Source organism: Suillus paluster (genome assembly GCF_016628075.1).
Source record: "Suillus paluster strain FC165 chromosome Unknown EDB91scaffold_24, whole genome shotgun sequence".
In the NCBI taxonomy this organism is placed as follows: domain Eukaryota; kingdom Fungi; phylum Basidiomycota; class Agaricomycetes; order Boletales; family Suillaceae; genus Suillus; species Suillus paluster.
Genome location: NW_024537584.1, coordinates 283,505 through 303,344, shown reverse-complemented (window position 1 = coordinate 303,344; position 19,840 = coordinate 283,505). Strand labels below are relative to the sequence as shown.

Below are 19,840 nucleotides of genomic sequence, written 5' to 3'. Positions count from 1 at the left end.
GAAAAAGTACGGATTGAACCTGCAGGGAGATTAGAAACAGGAACCAAGCTCGTGACATGAGTACTTCCATGTGTGGTATTTTTGTATCAGATAGTCCATAACCGTCGTGATGTTTCTGTAATGCGACACAATTCGACTTTATTGACAACCAATAAAAAGCCGTTCGTACAGTAATAAGGACAAAGTACTTTGTCCCAACTTCGGTGAACAAATTTAACTAAGCGCTGGGACTTCAAGTAGACGCCATAATAAATCATCGCATACAACGTCCTGCAGTTCACAGGTCTGAACACTAACGCCGACCGGAAACTCATCATGGTTACCTTCCCATAAGCACACAGGTGATGTACCCACGTCGGCGAGCTGGGGTTCGTAATATTATGGATATACCAGCTGTTCTGGTATAAGAAAAGCCTGCAGAGCATGACGAGGAACCTCCTCATTCATACCACTCCGCATATGAGCCAGGCGGGCCCTGTATAAAACGCATCAACCAACGAGAATGTTACCAACAGCACAAGCATGCTCACCCAAGCGGGGACGCTGAAGATACCCCAGTGAATGCCGCATGAGTCCACAAATCATATTAAATTCTCAAGAGAGCCATCTAGTACTTACAAGGTTCCATACTTCGCCTGGCTCCACCACGTGGGTGTCTCATGTGTGGTCAAGCGGTACACAAGGCCAGGCGTGACTGTAGAGACGCCCTCGCCTGATACTGAGATTTCATACTGCGAGTCTATAGATGCATTCGAGGTAGTCACATAGCTCCCTGGGAGTAGATTCACAAGGGTGATGGCGACAGCTTGAGCCTGCTGGCCGTTGTGCCGCACACGTCGCGCCATTCCTATCGAAGTTACCGGCAGCGCCATCTAGAGAAGCAGCTTGGTTGTCGAAGAGGTCACGTAGTGAAATGGTGGCAGATAAAAAGTGACAAGGGATATCGACTTCACAATCCGCAAGTATGAGAACAATGCCCCACACAGTAATGACCAAATACTCTCATGGCGGCCTCGAAGGATGCGGCTCCGCGAGGACGCATGCCTTTTCTTTGACGGCAAGGCATTATATCGACATCATGTCACTCGGATAATAAGCACCGTCTGATCATGGTCACATAGTGCTACTTGAGAGTCTGTGAGAAGCGCATCAGATGATGATCTGTGCTTTATTGTGGATTGAACATGAGACGCTGAACATGAGAAGGTATACAGGAGAACGCTGTTGTCAGAAACTTTTGTTTACCGTGCGAAAAAAAACTGTCGAGGTATGCCAGGCCTGAGTGGAGAGACATCACGGGAATGACTGAGGCCTAATTTCTTGTGATCGAGCATCAGAATATTAATCCCGCGGAAGGCAGAACATCATTAAAAACCACCGATTTCCACCATTGCGTCCTCTTTCCGCGCCAGCAACCCATTCTATACCAGATCTAATGTCCGGTTGGACCGTGACGCGTGACGGACGACAGCTCAGCGCTGAGGAATTGGTCAAATAGGTATCGTAGGAGACAAATAGGCCGTATGTAACCTACTAATTCGAGTATTAATATGTATAGTTCACTATTTACCGCTGGTTGTGACAGTCAACCTTTCCGACACTCCAACAGCGACGAGACCCTGCTAAGCCCTGCCACCGCTCTACCTCTGGGGTCCAGGACTGTCATCCATCAAAACCGCATCATCGCTATCAAAGTGGGACACATCAGGCTGCCACCTGATCCTGACGAGCGGTACTTACATTTGATGCTTGTTGAAGTAGTCAACAGGCCTTCTTGAAATCACGTTGAGGTCACGGGCCTTAGGATGACAATTAATGATGCTGACGCACTGCTTCATCATCTTACCAAGAGCCCGATATCGTGGACGCCGATCTCCGGGGCAGCTTCATCAAATGGACAGCAAATACTGTTTGATCACTAGTCAGCAATTAGTAAGAATCACTCAGCAACTCGGCCTGCGCTCGGGCTCGCCGCACTCGTCAGCTCAAGGCAATTCATCGTCCCTGCGGGCCTGCACCCTGGAGATCCTCATGCCAACGACCGGTTTCGATTGAGCGACCTTTGGTGGGCCAGACCTTCTTCGGAGTTAACCGAAAATCTGTATGATCGATGCAGGATTGGTCGTATGATCTAGTTTCACTTGGCACTGCTCTGATATCATTGATGTCATATGTAGACTTTGGCACTAGCAACAGCTAAAGCCTAGGTAAGTAACGAACCCTTGCCTGAATAGGTGCAGTGCGGGGGTAAAGATCAGGTTACTCAGCATCCTGTGATCTTATCGTAATATGTAATTCATGTGGAGTCGTAGGTATAAATGATCTTGCGTTCGAATTCATCGATATCTATCTTTCATAACACTTCCATATTATTCCCATCCCCCCCAGTAATCTAACACGATGGTTAAGTTGCATGGTTTCACCCATTCCACATGCACGCGCCTTGTCGCGCTCGTCTGCAAGGAAAAGGAGATTCCATATGAATTGATCAGCGTCAACCTGGCCAAAGGTGAACAAAAGGAGGCGGCTTTCATCGCGGTTCAGCCATTCGGACAGGTCCCGTACATCGTGAGTCAACTCGTAACCAGATCTATGATGTTCGCTCACATTCGCCCTCCAAGGATGACGACGGGTTCATTCTATACGAGTCCCGCGCGATCGCAAGATACCTCATCAAGAAACACCCCAACCAGGGCACTCCCTTGATCCCCACAGACCCTAAGGCGGAAGCCCTCTTCGAGCAAGCAGCTTCGATCGAGACTTCCAACTTCAACGCCTTTGTCGCGCCCATCGTCGCTGAAAAGATTTTCAAGCCGTGAGTAGTTCTCTTTCTCGACCGAACGCAGTTTAGAAGACTTCTGAAGGCGCCGTGGTATCGCAACTAATGAGGCGGTTGTCGCTCAGCTATTGGGCATGCTCAAGGCCAAGCTGGACGTGTATGACGTGATCCTTGGCAAACAGCAGTACCTTGCTGGTGATGTGCGTTCTATTTCTCGTCCTCTACCCTGGTTATGAAGTAACATCACCTGCCGCAAATTTAGTCCGTCACGCTCGCTGATTTGACGCACTTGCCTTACGGCGATGCGTTTTGCCACGCTGGCTTTGCTGAAGAGTTTGAGAGCAGGCCCAATGTTGCCAGGTAAGAACTGAGATACTGGCCCTCGTGGATACAATTTAATCGGTTGATGCGCAGGTGGTGGAAAGCCATTTCTAACAGGCCTGCTTGGCTTGCCGTCAAAAATGGTGCATAAGATCTTATTCAAGGAAATGCTCGTGAAGCAGTGATGTGTCGTCGTCTGTAACAGTAATAACAATTTATACTTCTGGAAATCTCTGCAAAGACTGAAGTGTCTATATGCATATGTCAAATTCAGCGGCATTACATAATATTGTAAGTACGAGTTGACACTATTACGTAGTACTGGTGCCGAAACACGGGCCGCCTCTTGTTTCAAGTAGTATTGTGTGACCATCGTTCGCCATCGCGTAGCTCGTCATGCAGTCGTCGTTCTCGCATTTCTTTTACCTCGTCCTTTCTCAGATACGGGCAATGGCTCGCTTTTCTCCTTTCTTACATCTTGATTCTTGAGAAGGTTCGAAGTAAGCTGGTGTCCCGCTCGAGTCCCGCCTGCCCTCGCAGCTTGCCTCTTCTAGCTCTTAGGCTACTCACTAGCACTCACTCCTTGGGGGCGGAATGCGCTCAGCGTGCTTGCGCTAAAACATCACCTTTGTACTTTCTTAGTCTTAGACCAGCAAACTACTGGCTCTACTGACACTCTTGGGATGCTAGTTCGATTCAAGACTAGCACTTGCTGACACAATATTTAACCCACTTCAACTTTGCACTTAGTACGAGCTAGTGTCGCACTCCTTTACCGCGGCTGAACATGAAACTCCCAAGCCAAGGGTTATTTTGACAGTAGCGCACTGATATATGTAAGTGAAGTCCTGTCATAACTTCGGTCAAGATTGAAAGCGTGGTTATTCCAGCTGAATTAACATCATGATTTACGAGATGCGCTCCTCGAAGAATCATTTGCGGTGCAGTTGCATCCAGTGCTTCCATCTAAATGAACTTCCCTGCAGTATCTTCTGGGCACATGGCCTTCTGAAGGCTTTAATTTTTCCCTCGTGGTTGGACACATTAATGTTGGATAGCAGCGAAGTACGAGGATCGACCCCAGACTTGCGTCATGCCGGCGGATGCGATACCGAGTGACACCGACTGCATAAATGGCACGTATCTCCAACTTCTGATGGCTTCTGATATCTCTAGATCCAGCGGATGCCCAGTGGATGCCACGGACGGCCCATGGTTGATTTTGAGTTGATTGGGGATGCTTAAAACGCCGGAAAGGGCCGAGAAAATAATTGACAGCAGGTATAAAGCTTGGTTGAAGTGGGAGCTCGGTTAATTTTGGGCCAATAATGGGACGTGGAACTTGCCCAAGACGCTTTTGCAAATAACTGCAAAGTACGTCCCAACTCGTTGGCTAGTTTACCCGGAGAAATACCGTTAGTACATCCGCACCCAGGATCATATCACGATGCCGGGTCGACGACGACCATTGATCAACATTCCGTTACATCCTCGACTCGAATCGAGACTCATTCGAGACTTTTCGAAATTACGACGCGGTGCCATGCGGTTCCTTCCCGATCGAGCTTGGGGTTAATCAGTGGGCGTTCCGGAGTATCTTAGTCGATTTTGATTTATTGCCATGCATTCGTCGAACATTCGTCTGTTAATCGTTGCAGGAAGTCAGAAAGAGTCACCGGTAGTACTTACAGGTACTCACTGGTCGTAGAATATGCCATCGTACGTGGAAACGGATAAGTATATTAGTACTAGAGTTTGCGAAATCAAGGGTTGAGTTCAGGATCAAGATGAACACGACGCCGCCTTAGACACATTTTCCCAGTTTGTGCAGATTGACAGCTTGAAGTACTTATGTCCGTTTTGCCCGTTTCCTATTCCATCCTCTCTTCGACTAATACTTTCACGCTTCATGAACTTTGCATGAGGTTGGCCAGGACAGCGACCAGCAGGTACGTTGCTCGTCGTATTCAACAGTGACCTCGTACTGACCGTCTGACTATCTGAAACCATTTGACAGAACGCCCTAGATTATCATCTTCATTGTACATTTCAGTCGTCCAAGACCGCCATCGCTCGTTTTTTAATTGTCTAGCTAAAGAAATGCCACCTCGACGAGGTGCATCCTCTCTCAATTCTCTGAGCCCGCAGGATGCTTCGATGCACCCTACTTCCACCCCAACCTCTTCTGCCTACATGCAATTTCCTCAAGCACGCTCCAATTCCCCCTCCGGGTTTGCCAATCTGCTCTCCAAGCCTTCTAGATGGTTCCGAAAACCATCTGATCCACGCTTGGCGTCGTGCGCAAGTGAACCTCGAAGTAGCACGAGCTCTGTGGCCGTACGCAAGCCGAAGATATCCCGCCCAACAGACCCACGCCCAATTTTTCAATCTTTTCAATCTCAATCGGAAACCCGTATCAGCGATGCCAGCAAGTGAGTATTCGTTTTTCAGCCTGCCTTTGATCGACCCTTTCCTCGACTATACCGCTTTTCGGGTGAAGGTCACCGCTTGCTACCCTGTCTCTTATGGCATGTTTTGAATTGATACGTGTTCGCGTGCTTGCGGCGTATTCTTCGTATCAAAATCGGTCGTGTGCGTCGTAATGCATGTACTGATCACTCGCTGTGCTTCTTAGGTCGGTTCTAGATCTCCCTTCTAAGAAGTCCTTCGATTTACAACGACCTTTTCCCACTTCACAACCCTCCTCTCCTGATACCAATGGAGGGCTCGGTGATCTTCGCGAGATATCCCGTAGAACTTGGTCAAAATCTGCAGATGATCTTGGAAGCTTCTCGACATCCTCGTATACCTCTGCAGATGTCTCTTTTCAGCACAGAGTGCAAGAGTACAGGAATAGAAGTAACAGCAGCGCGACCTTGCATCCAGCTTCCCCTAATTCTGGTCCTGGAAGTCCCGCGAAGCACATTTTCCCAACCATTGTGACCAATATCCCTCTTTCGTCTTCCCCTCCTGAGGGCGAGCTCTCCTCCCCTGATCCCGGTATCTCTATCTCTGTCTCCTCACCCACTTCGGACGCGTTCTTTCCCCCTGCATCAGAGGAAGCATCTCCTGTTCATGTCCGCAACACGTCATTTGCACCCCGATTACCTTCCAAGCTATCCGCATCCAAGCTCGGGTTTTCTCCAACAAGCCCCAAAAGAAAGGGTTCTGGTTCCGAGCGAGATGCCGAATCAACAAAGGAGAAAGATAATGATCGGAGTGGCCCCAGTGGCACGCGTGGTGTCTTTCCTTTCAGTCTTACGAGTCCTTCTTCCAACAAACATCCAACGCCCACCCCAACTTCCGTCAGTGGCCAAAACACAACGTCTTCGTCCTCCCCACTACTCGCGCCCTCAATGCTCAAACCTGATGGCAACGACGACAGTCTCGACTCGCGTCGTACGTCGCAGATCATTTATAACTCTGGTTTCATCAACCGTATGGGAGACGCCGCGCCATCGATCTACGCGCATTATCGGCCGTACAGCACTGCTACGAATCTGACGCTGTCCAAGGGATGGAAGGCGTTCAAGGCAGAACTCAAAGGGTCGAAGTTATACTTCTATAAAGCACCCCATGACCGTAGCGCTGCCATCAAGGAACTCTTTCCTACTGAGATCGTCCCTGCCCTCCAAGAGGGCGAAGTGGATGGTGAAGCCGATACCCTGGATGATATAAGGATTGGTAGGGGTAGAGATGACGGTACAGGAGGGAGGAAGAAGCGTGCATATTGGGGTCGAAGGACCCATCCTGACCTAGCTCGCGGTGACGATGGCATCGAGAAGGGGACCTTCGAGGCTCTCATACATGAAGCTGTCTTCGCCACGACCTTCCTCCAGCCTGAGGACGAAGAGCAAAGTACTTTCACAGACGAGCCTCGCCGACCGGAGTGGAAAGACTTCTGTTCTGCTGTGTTGCTCTGCTTGCCCATCCTTGTAGGGCGAGAGACATTTGAGAACGAGTTCACTCGTCTATGCGACAACCTCGTGAGTGGCGCCGAAGAGAAAACACAGAATTTTGAGCGCTCGTGCGTCTCATGGATGGCCGGGGAGTATCTCCGGTACCATGGTGCGCCTGCTGACGAGCCTGCCTGGGATACTTGGCGAAAGGAAACGATACCCACTTTTTCTTGGAACGAAGGGTATGCCTCCGGAATGCCCAAATCCACCTCTACACAAGCCGTTTTTGCGCCCTCCCCAAACCCCGGCATGGGCACGCCCTCGATGACCGGATGTACGTTCTCTCCAAACCTAGGCACATTCTCCCCTCGTCCAGGCGACGATGCCAAGCTGGCATCTCTTATGGAAGCATTGGGTTCAGGATTGCAAGTTTCTGCATCACCTGCCAAGCCTCTCCCCCCACAACAACAGCGCTCAAAACATCCATTTGTCGAGTCTAAGCAGCGTGTATGGGCCTTGCTAGCGCAAGACGGCTTCACCCGCGAGGTGCTCTCTCTCCTTGACCCCACTGCCGTTGCCCATAGTTTGAGGGTCTTCCATCGACGCATCCTCCAACAGCTTCCTGATAACCTCACGGCAGATCATATCTTGAAAGCAGATAGCGATCCTGACGCTTCCCCTGATTCAGGTGCTGGTGCACCAGCCGGTTCGTCGCCGTCAGCAGCACTGTTTGGAAGCGACGACCGACCCCACTGGCTCACGAGGCTGCTTCTCATGCAGATTTTAGGTGCAGATTCGTCGAGCAACTCTGGGTTGGAGCGCACTGCATCATCACGCACGCATTCGCGTTCTGAAGTAATCTCCATGTGGGCGAGGATTGGAGAGCTTTGTCGTGTTGCAGGCGATGAGTGCTCGTGGATGGCTATCTCTACTGCACTGTGTTCGCGTCCTATTGCCCGGCTTGGCAAAGCGTGGAGGCGAGCGGATCGTCAGAGTATCATGGTTGTAGAGTCGTGGATCTACCCTGGGGGTGATGGGCAGGTCGCGCTTATCAATGAGCCTGTCTTGACCCCTTGGGGTGGAGAGATTAGGGATCGAGCCAAGCATCTCCTCGATCAGGCTAGAGAAGAAAGGACAGATGAAGTATGGGCGGCAAAGCCTCTTTTGCAGACCAGGGACTTGTTTGAGGGCCTTCGGACGAAACTTTCGTTGTGCCCTAGAAAGACTTCAAGGGATGATCTTCCTCACGACGTTGAAAAGCTCCTCGACTTTTGGCAAGATTTCGTGGAGGAGAAAGTTAACCAGAACTCGATATTGGCGTCCAAGTTCCAACGGTACGTTGAACGCTTACCATCTCGGGCTAGAAAATGTTGATTTGGGAACAGGGTGGATCAATTCATGGCCCTCTCGTTAGCTGCCGAACCGAGGCGGAAAGGCTTGTTCGAGCCGTTTTTCTGGTCGCATTCCATGTCCACGCCGCATACGCTTTGTCATCCCCTTACGCCCCTGTTGTTCGTGGATCCGCTGCCAACCGTCTCGCTCATTGATCGCGCACAGATTTGGCGCGGTCGATTGGAGAGCGGACCGACGAAGCTTAGTGTTGACGAGCTTCAGCGTCTCCGCGGACTTGATGTTGCGCTGACTCCGGCTTCTCGTAGTAGGATGGATGCCTCGTCCAGTAAGGATAAGTTGTTCAACATCGGCGATGTCGACATTCGGGAGACTGCCATTCCTGTGTATGACGGCGAGCTTCTCCTCGTTGCTCGCAGCGACTTGGATCCATTGTCCTCATCCCGACCCGCTTCTCGTGCGCCGTCCAGACCTCCGAGTTCTGTGGAGGCGTGCAATGCTGACAAACCTATGACGCGTTCGCCGTCCATCCGTGTAAAGCCTGGATCGTCTCAGGGTCTCGAGCGGAAGAGCAGCGTTGCACGCCGAAGCTCGCTGCCTTCTATTTCTTCTCGACCGAACGCTATGGTGACAGAGGTGTCGTCGGAGAGGCCCATTCGGGTCATCGTTCAAGCTGGGACCTTGGACCGCCTTGTTAATGTCCTTGTGCATGGCCTTCAGGGCGTATCAGTAGCTGTGGCTGATGATAATGGTGAGACGTCTTTAAGGGACGGCAAAACCAGGGACCTTGTCGTCGATCGGGTTGAGTTTGCGCGAGTATGGTGGCACGTATTCCGGAGTTTTGTGACGCCTATCGTATTCTTTGAGGTATGGGAGTCTTATTTCCGTGTTCGAGTTGGCCTAATTCATACATTTTATAGCTACTTCGTAAACGCTTTTTAGGTAGTCGGCCCTCCAGCCAGCCCTCCTCAAACAGTTCTCTCCACGTGATACACTTCCGTTCAGAAGTCCTAGATACAATGAAGGACTGGATAACATCTGGAGGAGGCGCCCAGGACTGTCTCGATGACGTTCAGCTATTTGAAGCAGTGCGGTCTTTTCTGGAAAGTCCGTTGGATCGCTCTTCTTTTGATGCTTCGACCGCGGATGACAACGACTTTGGCCAAGCTTGGGATGCTCTTAACAACACTCGTCAGACAACTCTCACGGCGTTCGCAGCACACAGCCAACGACCTCCGTCTATTTTCTTGGGTAATGCCCGACCTTTGAACTCGACGCCTCGGACACGATCCTTTGGTAACCAACCACCGGACCTCAATGAAATCAGTGCCGAGGAGCTCGTCGAGAATTTGAACGCCATGGTTTCCGCCGCGTTCAGTAATATCAGCGAGGAGGTTGGTCTTCCCCTCACTAACTTCCATATGGGCGCTCATTCCATTTCAGGATCTTTTCATCACCGCTGATCTATTAGAGGTACAAAGTGCAGATCGTACCGGTTGGTTTTCAACTCGGGAAGTGCCATCGACAGATGACATCGACATACAGTCCCTGTATTCCCACTTAACGGAGGTTCAGCCATCCACGCTGATATCCGAGCTTTCTCAGGATACAATCTACCGTCTCCTACCGCCTAGCATCCGCAGCTGTATCCGTGCCTTTACTATTCTTCGGAAATGGACGATTTCCAAGCTCGTCGCGCCGAAACTGGGGATCCGAGTACGGCAGACAAGGATGGACCTTTTCCTTCGAGCCATCGAGATCGCCCGTCTTAGGAGCATGAACTCTGGTTCTTCATCCGGGTGTGGGGACCGTTCTTGCGTCCGGTCTTTCGTCGAGGCCGTCCTAAGTTCGGCTATTATCAGTTCTGAGAGCCGTATGCATCATCGCCCATGGCAAAATATTGCGAATATCCGGAATGTTCAGTGCGACAGCCTCGCAGCGCTTCTCTCAAGACCAGCTGTACCCAGAAAGTCGTATGGAGAACCTCTTGCTCTTGATATTAGTTGGATTCTGGAACGTATACTTGAGTTGGTGAGCATACCGAACGTGGTCACTACAGCGGGCGACAACGATCAGTGTATCATAAATTTGGATAAGCGCAGGTGAGGTAATGATGGGCTATGAGATACGGTATGCTGATATGGTTCATAGACATCTTTGCAATCTCATTTTGAATACCCCGTCACTCGCCTCGAAGAGGAACCGTCCGCGCGAAGAAGTCGATCGCAAAGATTTCGAACGGTTGAACAACATCGAGAGAGAGATGAACTTGATCGTACTCGACCACCGGAGTATCAAAGACGAGGCACAGCGGGAGGCGCTCCAAGCTCAAGGCACTGGTTCGGCATCTGTCAAGAAGACCGTTCGCCCGTTCCAGAGGCTCGTGGCGGTGCAGCAAGAGAAGTACAAACGAGACAAGTATCTCCACGACCGGCTCAGCAAAGACAAAAAGCAAGAACAATTGCGCAATGAGCGGAGAGATGATCAAATTAACAAGGCGATGCGGTCACGAAAGCCGATGACCCAGGTTCAGAAGCAACACCGGATGAAGAAAAGCTACTCCTCCGCCTTCTTCCAACTGATGAGACCTATCTCCAGCGCATTCACCGATAGCATGCACGCTACGGCATTGAAGCGATCTCCCACTGAATTGGACTTCTTGCCAAGTGGTAAACCTTCTTTGGTTCTTTCAGTCGTTGACGCTCGTGTTGCCCAATTTATCAATAACGAGAGATCATTCACATTCCAGCTGGACACAGAAGACGGCGGACATTATTTACTCCAGGCTATTTCTAAGCAAGAGATGGTACGATGGATCGAGCAAATCAATCGCGTTGCGAGACTTGCTGCTAAACGCCGCTTGACGTATCTTGGCAATTCACCAAAGCCGCAACTTGCGGACCATATCCATGATCATCATCCATCTGCTACTACTGCTTCGAGAGATCCTAGAGCTGGTAAGGTATTTTGTGTTCTCTGTGGTGGCGTGTCTTATGGGATTTTTAGTGTTTGGAGTGGAATTGGACTTTCTTCTGGAGCGTGAAGCTGGTGGGGTGCAACCTGAGATCGGCTCGATACCATCGGTTATGCAGACTTGCTTGTCTGAAGTCGAGTTTCGTGGGCTTGATGAAGTTGGGATTTGTATGTTTCCGGCATCATTCACGCCTGCAGAGGTTTGATTTGCTTTACAGATCGTATTGCTGGGGCTACTTCCGAAGTCAATACTCTCCGCGACGCTTTCAACAGAGGTAAGGGTTTCATCTGGAATGTGCCTCACGTAGTTGACTGTTCCTAGGCGAGTCACCGATCACCCCCGATGCCGATATCCATGCCGTGTGCGACTTGGTCAAGTCGTGGTTCAGGTTACTCCCTGAGCCTGTCTTCCCTTCCTCGTCTTATTTCAATATCATCGAGGCGATGAGTAAGATCCGTCCCCTCAATTAATGCCTTTTTTTGACGCTGATGATGTCCTCGCAGAGCTCGAAAACCTTACCTCCCGACTCTCCTGCATCCGAAGCGTAGTACACGGACTCCCCCAAGCGAATTTCGATCTCTTGAAAAGGGTCGCTGAACACCTCGATAGGTTCGTGTTCTTTCTTTCTCCCCAAAGCGTCATAGCGCATCATGTCTTATTGATATTGACGGCGCTGCAGAGTAACAGATTACGAAGAACACAATCAGATGACAGCCGAAGCACTAGCTATCGTGTTCAGCCCCAACCTTCTGCGCGCGCCTCAGAATGACTTTGCGCTGATTTTGGCGAATATGGGACATACGCATAAACTTGTGAAGGCTTTGATCACTCATGTACGTCGGTTCTGTTCGAAGTTTATATTGCAACGGTACTGATACTGATGGGTTTGATGTAGTTCCATGTAATCTTTGACGACGAGCTTGAAGCTGACCACGATGTAGAAGAAGATGAGATTGAAGAGCCTATTCTTGAAGAAAATGAAGAAGAGGAGGAGATCGATTCTTCTGTCAGTGTCAGCGTCAGTGTTAATGGCGGCGATGAGTCATAGACATGGACGCTTTGTATTCATTCGCACTACCACACCACACCTAACCCCCGGACTCGTTTTCTGTGTTGTGTTCATAGCTGTTGCATGCATTCCGTATTCCGTATTCCCTGTTCGTGGTCACCTCATTTCACCTCCGTATACTTGGGCCTTGGCTATAGGATCTATCATGGACATTGTACAGTACCATACACCACACCACACCACACCCTGCTCATCCTCATTCTTTCGTTCATTTTGGCTTCATTCATTTCATTACTCGTTCTGCACAAAATTAGAGTAAAGCAGTCTACACAATTGCTCTGTAGCACGTAGCACTCTCGTTCTAATATTCATCTCAGTTTGATGCTCCATAGGGTCGTAGCACCCTCCTAATCTTCATCCCGATTTGAACTCGTCTTCATCACAGTTCGAGCTCATCTTCATTTCCAGCGTAAACTCATCTTCGTCCCAGCGTGAACTAATCCTCATCCCAATTACTCGCTTGTTGAGGAACTTTAGGGCCACCAGCTGGTTTGCTCATGATGATGCTATCGACGCTGAGGACGGAAACGGCTGCTTCTGTAGCGAGTTTGAGAGCCCATTGTTTAGCTGCTAGTGAGTCGAGGATTTTGTGTTCTGTTGCTAGGAGCGTGCCGTCTTCTTCAGCCTGTATATAATGAGCGAGAGTCTCAATAGCAAAGAAAGAAAAGGGGGGAACGCAGAGTGGGATAGAAAAGAGGGGGGAAACGCACCTCTACATCAACGCCCCAAGCTTCCCCTCCTTTCAATTCATGCTTCGCCCACAACCGACTAAGCACCTCATTCCCCTCCGCACCTCCCAACGCGTTCTCAGCCAGCGTTCTAGGGATGACTTCTAGCGCTGTTGCATACCGCTTCACAGCATGTTGCGCCAAGCCTCTCATTCCACTTCCATACGCCTCTACGCGTTTTCCAAGCTCCAGTTCTGTAGCACCTGCTCCAGGCACGAGTCGCGGGTCTTTGATGAGCGATTTGATGACGTTGACACCGTCGTCGATGGCGCGTTCGAGATCATCGAGGTGGTTAGCAGTAGCGCCTCTAAGCACGATAGTAGCCGTGCGCGTCTTTTCCGTTTCCCCTGTATACCCCTCATCCCCCTGTGAAAGCTGACGTAGGACGGTGACTCTATCCCCGCCTATTTCTGTTGTTTCGAAGATATCGACGTAGCCGGTTTCTTCGGGTGTGGGTGCGCCGAGGCGGGCTAGGGGTGTTGCGTTTACTACGCGGGAAAGGCGCCTGAGGTCGAATTTGGAGAGGACTTTTAAGACTGCTATGTTGAAGCGGTTGAGGTAGTGGAGTGCGAGATCGCCAATTGAGGAGCCTGCGATTATGATTTTGATGCCCGAGTCTGCTATTTCTTTGAATATCTGTGCGATAGTGGGTGAGTGGCTGTGTTAGTAGATCTGGGGAGGGGAAAGGGACCTTTTCAAGGTGTTGCTCCTCTCCACGAGTAAAGTTGAGCATCTCATCTGCACTTTTGAGGAGGACTGTTCCTTTTGTTTCTGTTTGGGGGACGTCGAGTGCGCTTGTGAAGATGGCTACTTTGGCGTGGGTGACTTTTTTGATGATGCCTGACGTTTGTTTGTGAGTGTCGAGATCGAGGACTAAGATGGGATGGGGTTACCTTCTGGTTCGCGACCGAATACCATGCCTTGGACTACTTTACTACCCGAGAGGCTTCCACCCATTATTTTTACGACGCGGACGTTGTCGACGTTGAAGTTTTTTGGGTTCTTGGGCATTACGGCTAGAGCGGCTTCTGCGACGAGTGATGAAAGGACGTCTTCGTAGCCGTATTGCTTTGATGCGATTGCGGGTTTGAGAGCTACGATGAGGGATTCGTGGGTGAATGGAGATGGGAGGTTTGATGTTGATAGATCTGCTTGTCACGGCTCGTCATAAGAACATCAGTTGGATGGGGAGGGGGACTCGCTTTCAAGTTCTGCGAGTGCTTTAATGCAAGCTAGTTCGTAACCTTTGATCACTTCGCTTGGGTGGAGACCCATTACGAGGAGGTTTTCTGATTTCTTGAGGAGTTCGCCTGCGAGGATGATGACCATGTTTGTGCTGTCACCCATCTGGGTCGGGTCAGCAAGTGTAGGGGTGGAATTGGGAGGCGTACTTCTGATTCTTGGGCTTGTGAGGCCATGACGAGGAGCTTTGCAGCTGGATGAACTACTTCGACTTCTCTGATGATGGTAGCTGCATCGGAAGTTACGAATAATCGGCCGAGGTGATTGATGATGAGTTTATTCCGGCCTAGAAAGAGTGAGTTTATACGCTGTGTAAGAGGAAGACGCGTACCGTTTGGACCAAAGCTCGTGCGTACTAGATCTGATAATTCATTGACGGCTTGAATATTTCGTAAGACTGCATCTTCGATTCCTTGGAGATGCTAGGGGGGACGTCAAGGGGAAGTTAGATCTGGATGATGGAGAGTACCTTGTATCCGTCTTTGAATAATTGGATGTTGCTAGCTTTTGGTACTTTGAGCGACATGGTGTATGATGAGCTGCGATCTATTCCAGACGCGTTTCTACTTTACTTTTTTAGACTCCGCCTTCTTGATCATGGTCCTCAAAGTACTTGCAGCTTCGGTGAATGTCTTGCTTCCGTCTGAATATTATGTGCACGCTATCGTTTCTATCCTTGTCATCGTGGTGGTTAGGGCGTTTGCACAAGGGAGAACTACGAACAGGGAACGGGAAATGCATGCCAAGGTTGTCCTCGTCACTGTATGTACTCGTCTCACATAGATTCTCTTTATTGACTTGATCAGGGAGGATTCACTCCCCTTGGCTTAACTATCATACAAAACCTTGCTGAAAGAGGCGCACATATCATTGCACTCTCTCCGAATGTCCCTCAAGTAGAAATTCTCATCAACCTCTTACGATCGACGACCAAGAACGAACACATATTCGCAGATCAATGCGACCTCAGTTCACCTTCTTCCATCCGTTCATTCTGCTCTCGTTTCAAAGAGACAAGATTGGATGCAATCATATTTGCACACGAGTATCAACACCTAGGTTCAATCATACATAGTCAGGATCTAGCAAAGCAGAGACAAGACGGTTCACTAGCATCATTCCTAATCCTTACTCTCCTCCTCCCAGTCCTCCTCGTCGCACCCACAGATCGCGACATACGCATCATAAACGTCGTCAATCCTTTCTACGCAGCAGCAGCTCCCTCTTACTCTCCCACATCCAAACCATCCTCACTATTCCACCAAGAAGGCTGGCGGTCTCTTCAAATGGTCGTTTTCACCCGCCACCTCCAGCGCATCCTCGATGCTCTCCCATCAGGCGGACAGATACCAAAGACAGACGACGCTACCATCCACGTCGTCAGCGACAAGGTGCAGAAATCAAACATCGTAGCTGTGTCCGTGTGTCCCGGGCTTACTAGGTCTGATACCATTGCGCCGCTATTGAGTGCAGTCCGGGGAAGGGATCAATCTACATTCGGCTTCGTTCTGTGAGTCCTCTTTTAACTCGCATACATTGATACTGACGTTTCCTCAGATACATCCTTCTTCAACCCCTCCTCCGCCTCCTCACAAAATCAACAGCATCAGCAGTCCAAAGCATACTCCACGTTCTATTCCTCCCAACGCCTTTCAAAAGCACCGCTCGTCAAGGCACAGATAACCCAGAGGAAGTACTCAAAGCAGGCGCGCTCTATCGCGAATGTGCGGTTGTTAACCTGCGGATACCGAGTCCTGCCACTGCGGATGCTGAGGTGCCGGACGATGGCGAGTTGGGGGGCGTGCATCTTGGACAGGCGGTGTGGGAGAGTTTCGAGGGTGCCTTGAAGGAGTGGGAGAAGGTGGGTGATGAGAAGACTGGGTGTGATAATGCGGAGGTGGATACCCCGAGTAGTAGTGGGTGAGTGTTGGTGATGGACATGGATTTTTGTATATTGGTTTAGGAATAATAATATTATTGCTTGGATACCACATTCTACCAGAACCATCTAGGTGGGAATACCAAGCACGCTCGCAGCACCGCGCACCGCTACAGCTCCTTATTAAAAGTGTAGCGCATGGTATATCGTGAGTTCCACTTTGTGTTTCGGTAGCTGACTCGAGCGCAGACGTACCAAGGCACTCGACACCTCGCTTTATTTGCTCACATTTGTTCGTGACATCACTTAAAGTCGCCCGCCGCTCATATATCCGTTCGTCCTCTCACTCTCCCAAACCCATACTCATGTCTCCGCCACATCCAGGCGGTTTTTATACTCTCAGGATGCTCAAAGGAAGGTGCCGGTCCTCCTGAGCTTGCCGCCTGAGCCTGAGCTTGCCGCCTGAGCCTGAGCTTGCCTGAGCCTAACTTGCTGTTCTGACTGTGGCGGCGTGCATAGGACTGCTTCATGGGGGTGCGTTGTGTGCTGTTATGAAGATGCACCATTTTTCGAGCAACGTCTGACCTTGTGATGAGGGCTTTACCTGTCGACTAGATCAGAAGTCTATGACGTGGGTGCCGTTTGCAGAGCTATTGACGGTCTGATTTGGCAGCGGAATCTCGATCAAGGCTCTTTTTATTTTATTTTACTGTGGCGAGGTCTTGACGTACGCGAGATTCGGCAGTGTCCACTATCAATTTTGCCATCTCGGCGTTGAGCCTCTGTAGCGTGCAAATGGTATCGACGCCGATGATGCGATCGAGAAACTCTGCGCGTTTGAGCCCCGTTGAGGATGCCGCTCTTAAGGTTTTCACTGTTGGTTCGTTGTGAGCTCCAGAACGTGGACATAGCTTCAAGCGACTAGATCCCTTCAAGTGCTCTATCGTGTGCATCCAGGAATGCCAAGTACGCCACGGCGGCGCCTCCTGCTACATTATTGAAAGTGTACGATATGATATCTCGTGAGTTATACCTCGTGTTTCGTGGAGTGATATATTCTGACTAGTACACGTATGGCAGCTGACTCGAGGTTTTCGCTGATTCGATACCTCTCTTTGTTGACTCACATTTGTTCGAACATTAGTCGCTCGCTGCTCACGTAGGGGTTCGTGCTCTCTTACTCTCTTCCAAACCCATACCCCGTTCACATTTTTCAACAGAAGCCTATATGTAGCCGAGCGCCTAGCGTCGCCTAAGTACCTCTCCACCAATGAGAGCACACGCTTATGGCTGAAGAAAGTTTCAAATGTGAACGTAAACTAGGCCGTCTCTCAGATACTTGTGAACGCAACTGGCATTCTGATTTAGCAGGGGGATCTCGATCAAGGCTTTCTACTTTTAGGGTCATATGTATAAAATCATGTTAAAATTTCGATGTCAGGTTCAAGTAACCTGATACTCCTCGGCAACATTGGGAATTGGGTGTGGAGTCATGGTGGAGTCTGGACGTTGAATAACAGAAGAGTTCGTCAGAACTCAGCACCGCATAACATATACTGATAGTTATCGCTCCTTGAACATAATTCAAATATTCAAGCCTGGATGCAAGTCTGTGGATGTAATATCGGGCCCGGGTGTTCCACGGCGGGTGTCACATACGTCCTGCACTCGATTTTGCAACTAACAACTTGAAGCTGTCGCAGACTCGCAATGCCTTGTGTCAGTAACTCATGTCTCTCGATTCCTGAGTCTAAGCGTGGGGCTGTGTTGCCGCAAGCGTTGGGTAGTGAGGTCGCACTGCATTGTGCAGCCTTGTGCCCTACAGCAACCTGATTTTACAGCACTGGGACCCCATCCATTAGACTCAACGATAACGGGCACAACTATTCCAGAACATCATCTTTCAACTTCAGTACCCGCCCCAAACCCGCCCTCAAAAGTTCCTAGTGACAGCTTAGCCTTTCATCCTTGGAGCAGTATCCTCGTAAGTCGCTAAGTCACCGTCGTTCCTCTGATTTCTGACCGCACCATCGTATACGACTAGGTTTTCTCGGAGTCGTTCCATTCCATCTTGATTCCATCCCACATTCTGTGTCACGATTTACCATCAACCTCTCTTAAGGAGTGAATGTCAGTATATCCGTCTTTTATCTCTTCTTTCGTTATTCGATCCCATCAAACAGTTCTTGGATATGTCTGAAGGATCTTGGGAGAAGTTGTCACAGGTCGCTGTGAAGGGCGCTGAACATGACTCTCGTGAACGCCAACCCCATCCGAAATGTTTGGAAGGGACTCGGGTTGTCCTTCTCAACTATATCTACGAGTTATTAGACAACAAAGAGAAGAGTCGAATCATTTGGCTGCATGGAACGGCGAGCGTCGGAAAATCTGCCGTTGCATTCACCGCAGCTGAAAGGATGAGATGTCTGAAAGTGACAGAAGGGAGCAAGGAAAAGCGACTCGGAGGAACATTCTTTTTCTCGCGCAAGCACACCAAACGCCGCACGACTGGTCATTTCTTTGTGACGCTTGCCTACCAGCTCGCGAGCAATTTCCCCAGCGTCCGGGAGGAGGTGAACAGCGCTATCCTGGAGAATCCCGCACTTCTAGACCCCGACAAGTCTCTTCGCGACCAAATGGAGGCGTTGTTTCTCCGACCTCTCCGGAGGCTTCGATTCAGACTGCGTGGGTGTCCACCTTTGGCGTTTGTTATTGATGCCCTTGATGAATGTACACCCGAATCACTCGAATCTGAGTCCCTCGATGAATCCACCTCCGAAGGCGAGCTCGCCGATCTCATCTCCCTCCTTGGCGAAGCTCTTCGTGAACCTGATCTGCCCGTCACCCACATTCTGCTCACGAGTCGCTCGGAAGAGCATATCCGTAAAGCTATGCAGAGAGAAGAGATGCATATGCTGGTGTGCGAGATCCCAGCGAAGACTTCTGGAGAAAGTGTTACTGCTACTATCTCATTAGACGGCGCAGATGTCGACCATGACATTTATATCTTCTTGCAGCATTCGTTCAGAGACTTAGAAAGTCGCGATCCTGATTTCCCACAGCCATCGGAGGATCAATTTGCGCGATTGGCGAGCCGAGCGGGCAGACGTTTTATCGTTGCGTCCACGATGATGATGTTCATCGATGATCGAAATCATGATCCCCGAGATCGACTTCAGCTCATGCTCGAGCTAACGAGCGAACTGCTACCAGGAACGGAAGTGTATAAGTTATACGACCGTATCCTCTCCACGTGCGTCGACCCTTCGTTGGCATACTTGCACTTGTCTGTAGTTTCTGCCCTTGCAGACCCTCTGCCGATGTCACAAATATCGAAACTTCTTGGCCCTAGTCAGGGAAGGGATGTCGAAAGAGTGCTGGTGCAGCTACGGTCTATCGTCGATGTTCCTAGCGACAGCAGTCTCCCCGTGAATATCTATCACTCTTCCGTTCGTGACTACGTTTCCCACCGCTCCAACTGCAACCTCCGTCAAGTAAAAAACATCACATCACCTCATTCTCTACTCGCTCTCTCCTCTCTCCGCTTGATGATCCGTGAGATTCCCGAAAGCACGGCCCTCCTGTATGCGCTCTCAGGA

At 50.0% G+C, this 19,840-nt stretch overlaps 6 protein-coding genes across 6 annotated transcripts; 3 read left to right on the top strand and 3 right to left on the bottom strand.

Moving 5' to 3' along the window:
- Positions 1-141: 141 nt before the first annotated feature.
- EDB91DRAFT_1131636 (uncharacterized protein) lies at positions 142-1,038 on the bottom strand. The gene is made up of 2 exons (XM_041318662.1): positions 531-1,038; positions 142-475 (listed from the first exon to the last, which is right to left on the bottom strand). Exon 1 carries the CDS (start codon positions 870-872, stop codon positions 615-617), a length of 258 nt encoding a protein of 85 aa, XP_041177454.1. The 5' UTR covers positions 873-1,038; the 3' UTR covers positions 142-475; positions 531-614.
- A 1,190-nt stretch (positions 1,039-2,228) lies between these two features.
- Positions 2,229-3,600, top strand: EDB91DRAFT_340398 (glutathione S-transferase). Its single transcript, XM_041326926.1, has 5 exons — positions 2,229-2,568; positions 2,622-2,815; positions 2,865-2,979; positions 3,042-3,139; positions 3,194-3,600. Exons 1-5 carry the CDS (start codon positions 2,401-2,403, stop codon positions 3,249-3,251), a joined length of 633 nt encoding a protein of 210 aa, XP_041177453.1. The 5' UTR covers positions 2,229-2,400; the 3' UTR covers positions 3,252-3,600.
- Positions 3,601-5,293: 1,693 nt separating this feature from the next.
- Positions 5,294-12,371, top strand: EDB91DRAFT_1053018 (uncharacterized protein; the record flags this gene model as incomplete). The annotated part of the gene is made up of 12 exons (XM_041313716.1): positions 5,294-5,532; positions 5,736-8,333; positions 8,385-9,216; positions 9,270-9,743; positions 9,793-10,451; positions 10,501-11,306; positions 11,356-11,490; positions 11,541-11,597; positions 11,645-11,770; positions 11,827-11,932; positions 12,003-12,156; positions 12,219-12,371. 12 exons carry the CDS (start codon positions 5,294-5,296, stop codon positions 12,369-12,371), a joined length of 6,339 nt encoding a protein of 2,112 aa, XP_041177452.1.
- A 457-nt stretch (positions 12,372-12,828) lies between these two features.
- On the bottom strand, positions 12,829-14,888 carry EDB91DRAFT_1328934 (chaperonin Cpn60/TCP-1 family; the record flags this gene model as incomplete). The annotated part of the gene is made up of 8 exons (XM_041325298.1): positions 12,829-13,017; positions 13,103-13,756; positions 13,812-13,960; positions 14,014-14,268; positions 14,323-14,467; positions 14,512-14,648; positions 14,694-14,784; positions 14,832-14,888. 8 exons carry the CDS (start codon positions 14,886-14,888, stop codon positions 12,829-12,831), a joined length of 1,677 nt encoding a protein of 558 aa, XP_041177451.1.
- Positions 14,889-14,950: 62 nt separating this feature from the next.
- EDB91DRAFT_1131628 (uncharacterized protein) lies at positions 14,951-16,355 on the top strand. The gene is made up of 3 exons (XM_041318661.1): positions 14,951-15,124; positions 15,169-15,872; positions 15,920-16,355. The coding sequence occupies exons 1-3, from the start codon at positions 14,960-14,962 to the stop codon at positions 16,284-16,286; spliced, it is 1,236 nt and encodes a 411-aa protein (XP_041177450.1). The 5' UTR covers positions 14,951-14,959; the 3' UTR covers positions 16,287-16,355.
- A 209-nt stretch (positions 16,356-16,564) lies between these two features.
- On the bottom strand, positions 16,565-17,735 carry EDB91DRAFT_1081896 (uncharacterized protein; the record flags this gene model as incomplete). The annotated part of the gene is made up of 6 exons (XM_041315435.1): positions 16,565-16,787; positions 16,846-16,865; positions 16,973-17,230; positions 17,369-17,531; positions 17,581-17,633; positions 17,694-17,735. 6 exons carry the CDS (start codon positions 17,733-17,735, stop codon positions 16,565-16,567), a joined length of 759 nt encoding a protein of 252 aa, XP_041177449.1.
- Between the last annotated feature and the right edge of the window lie 2,105 nt (positions 17,736-19,840).

Coding starts and splice junctions, on each gene's coding strand:
- EDB91DRAFT_1131636 (XM_041318662.1), bottom strand. CDS start 872: ATGGCGCTGCCGGTAACTTCGATAGGAATGGCGCGACGTGTGCGGCAC.
- EDB91DRAFT_340398 (XM_041326926.1), top strand. CDS start 2,401: ATGGTTAAGTTGCATGGTTTCACCCATTCCACATGCACGCGCCTTGTC. Junction 2,569..2,621: donor TCGGACAGGTCCCGTACATC/GTGAGTCAACTC, acceptor TCGCCCTCCAAG/GATGACGACGGGTTCATTCT. Junction 2,816..2,864: donor GCTGAAAAGATTTTCAAGCC/GTGAGTAGTTCT, acceptor AGACTTCTGAAG/GCGCCGTGGTATCGCAACTA.
- EDB91DRAFT_1131628 (XM_041318661.1), top strand. CDS start 14,960: ATGGTCCTCAAAGTACTTGCAGCTTCGGTGAATGTCTTGCTTCCGTCT. Junction 15,125..15,168: donor CCAAGGTTGTCCTCGTCACT/GTATGTACTCGT, acceptor TGACTTGATCAG/GGAGGATTCACTCCCCTTGG. Junction 15,873..15,919: donor TCTACATTCGGCTTCGTTCT/GTGAGTCCTCTT, acceptor ACGTTTCCTCAG/ATACATCCTTCTTCAACCCC.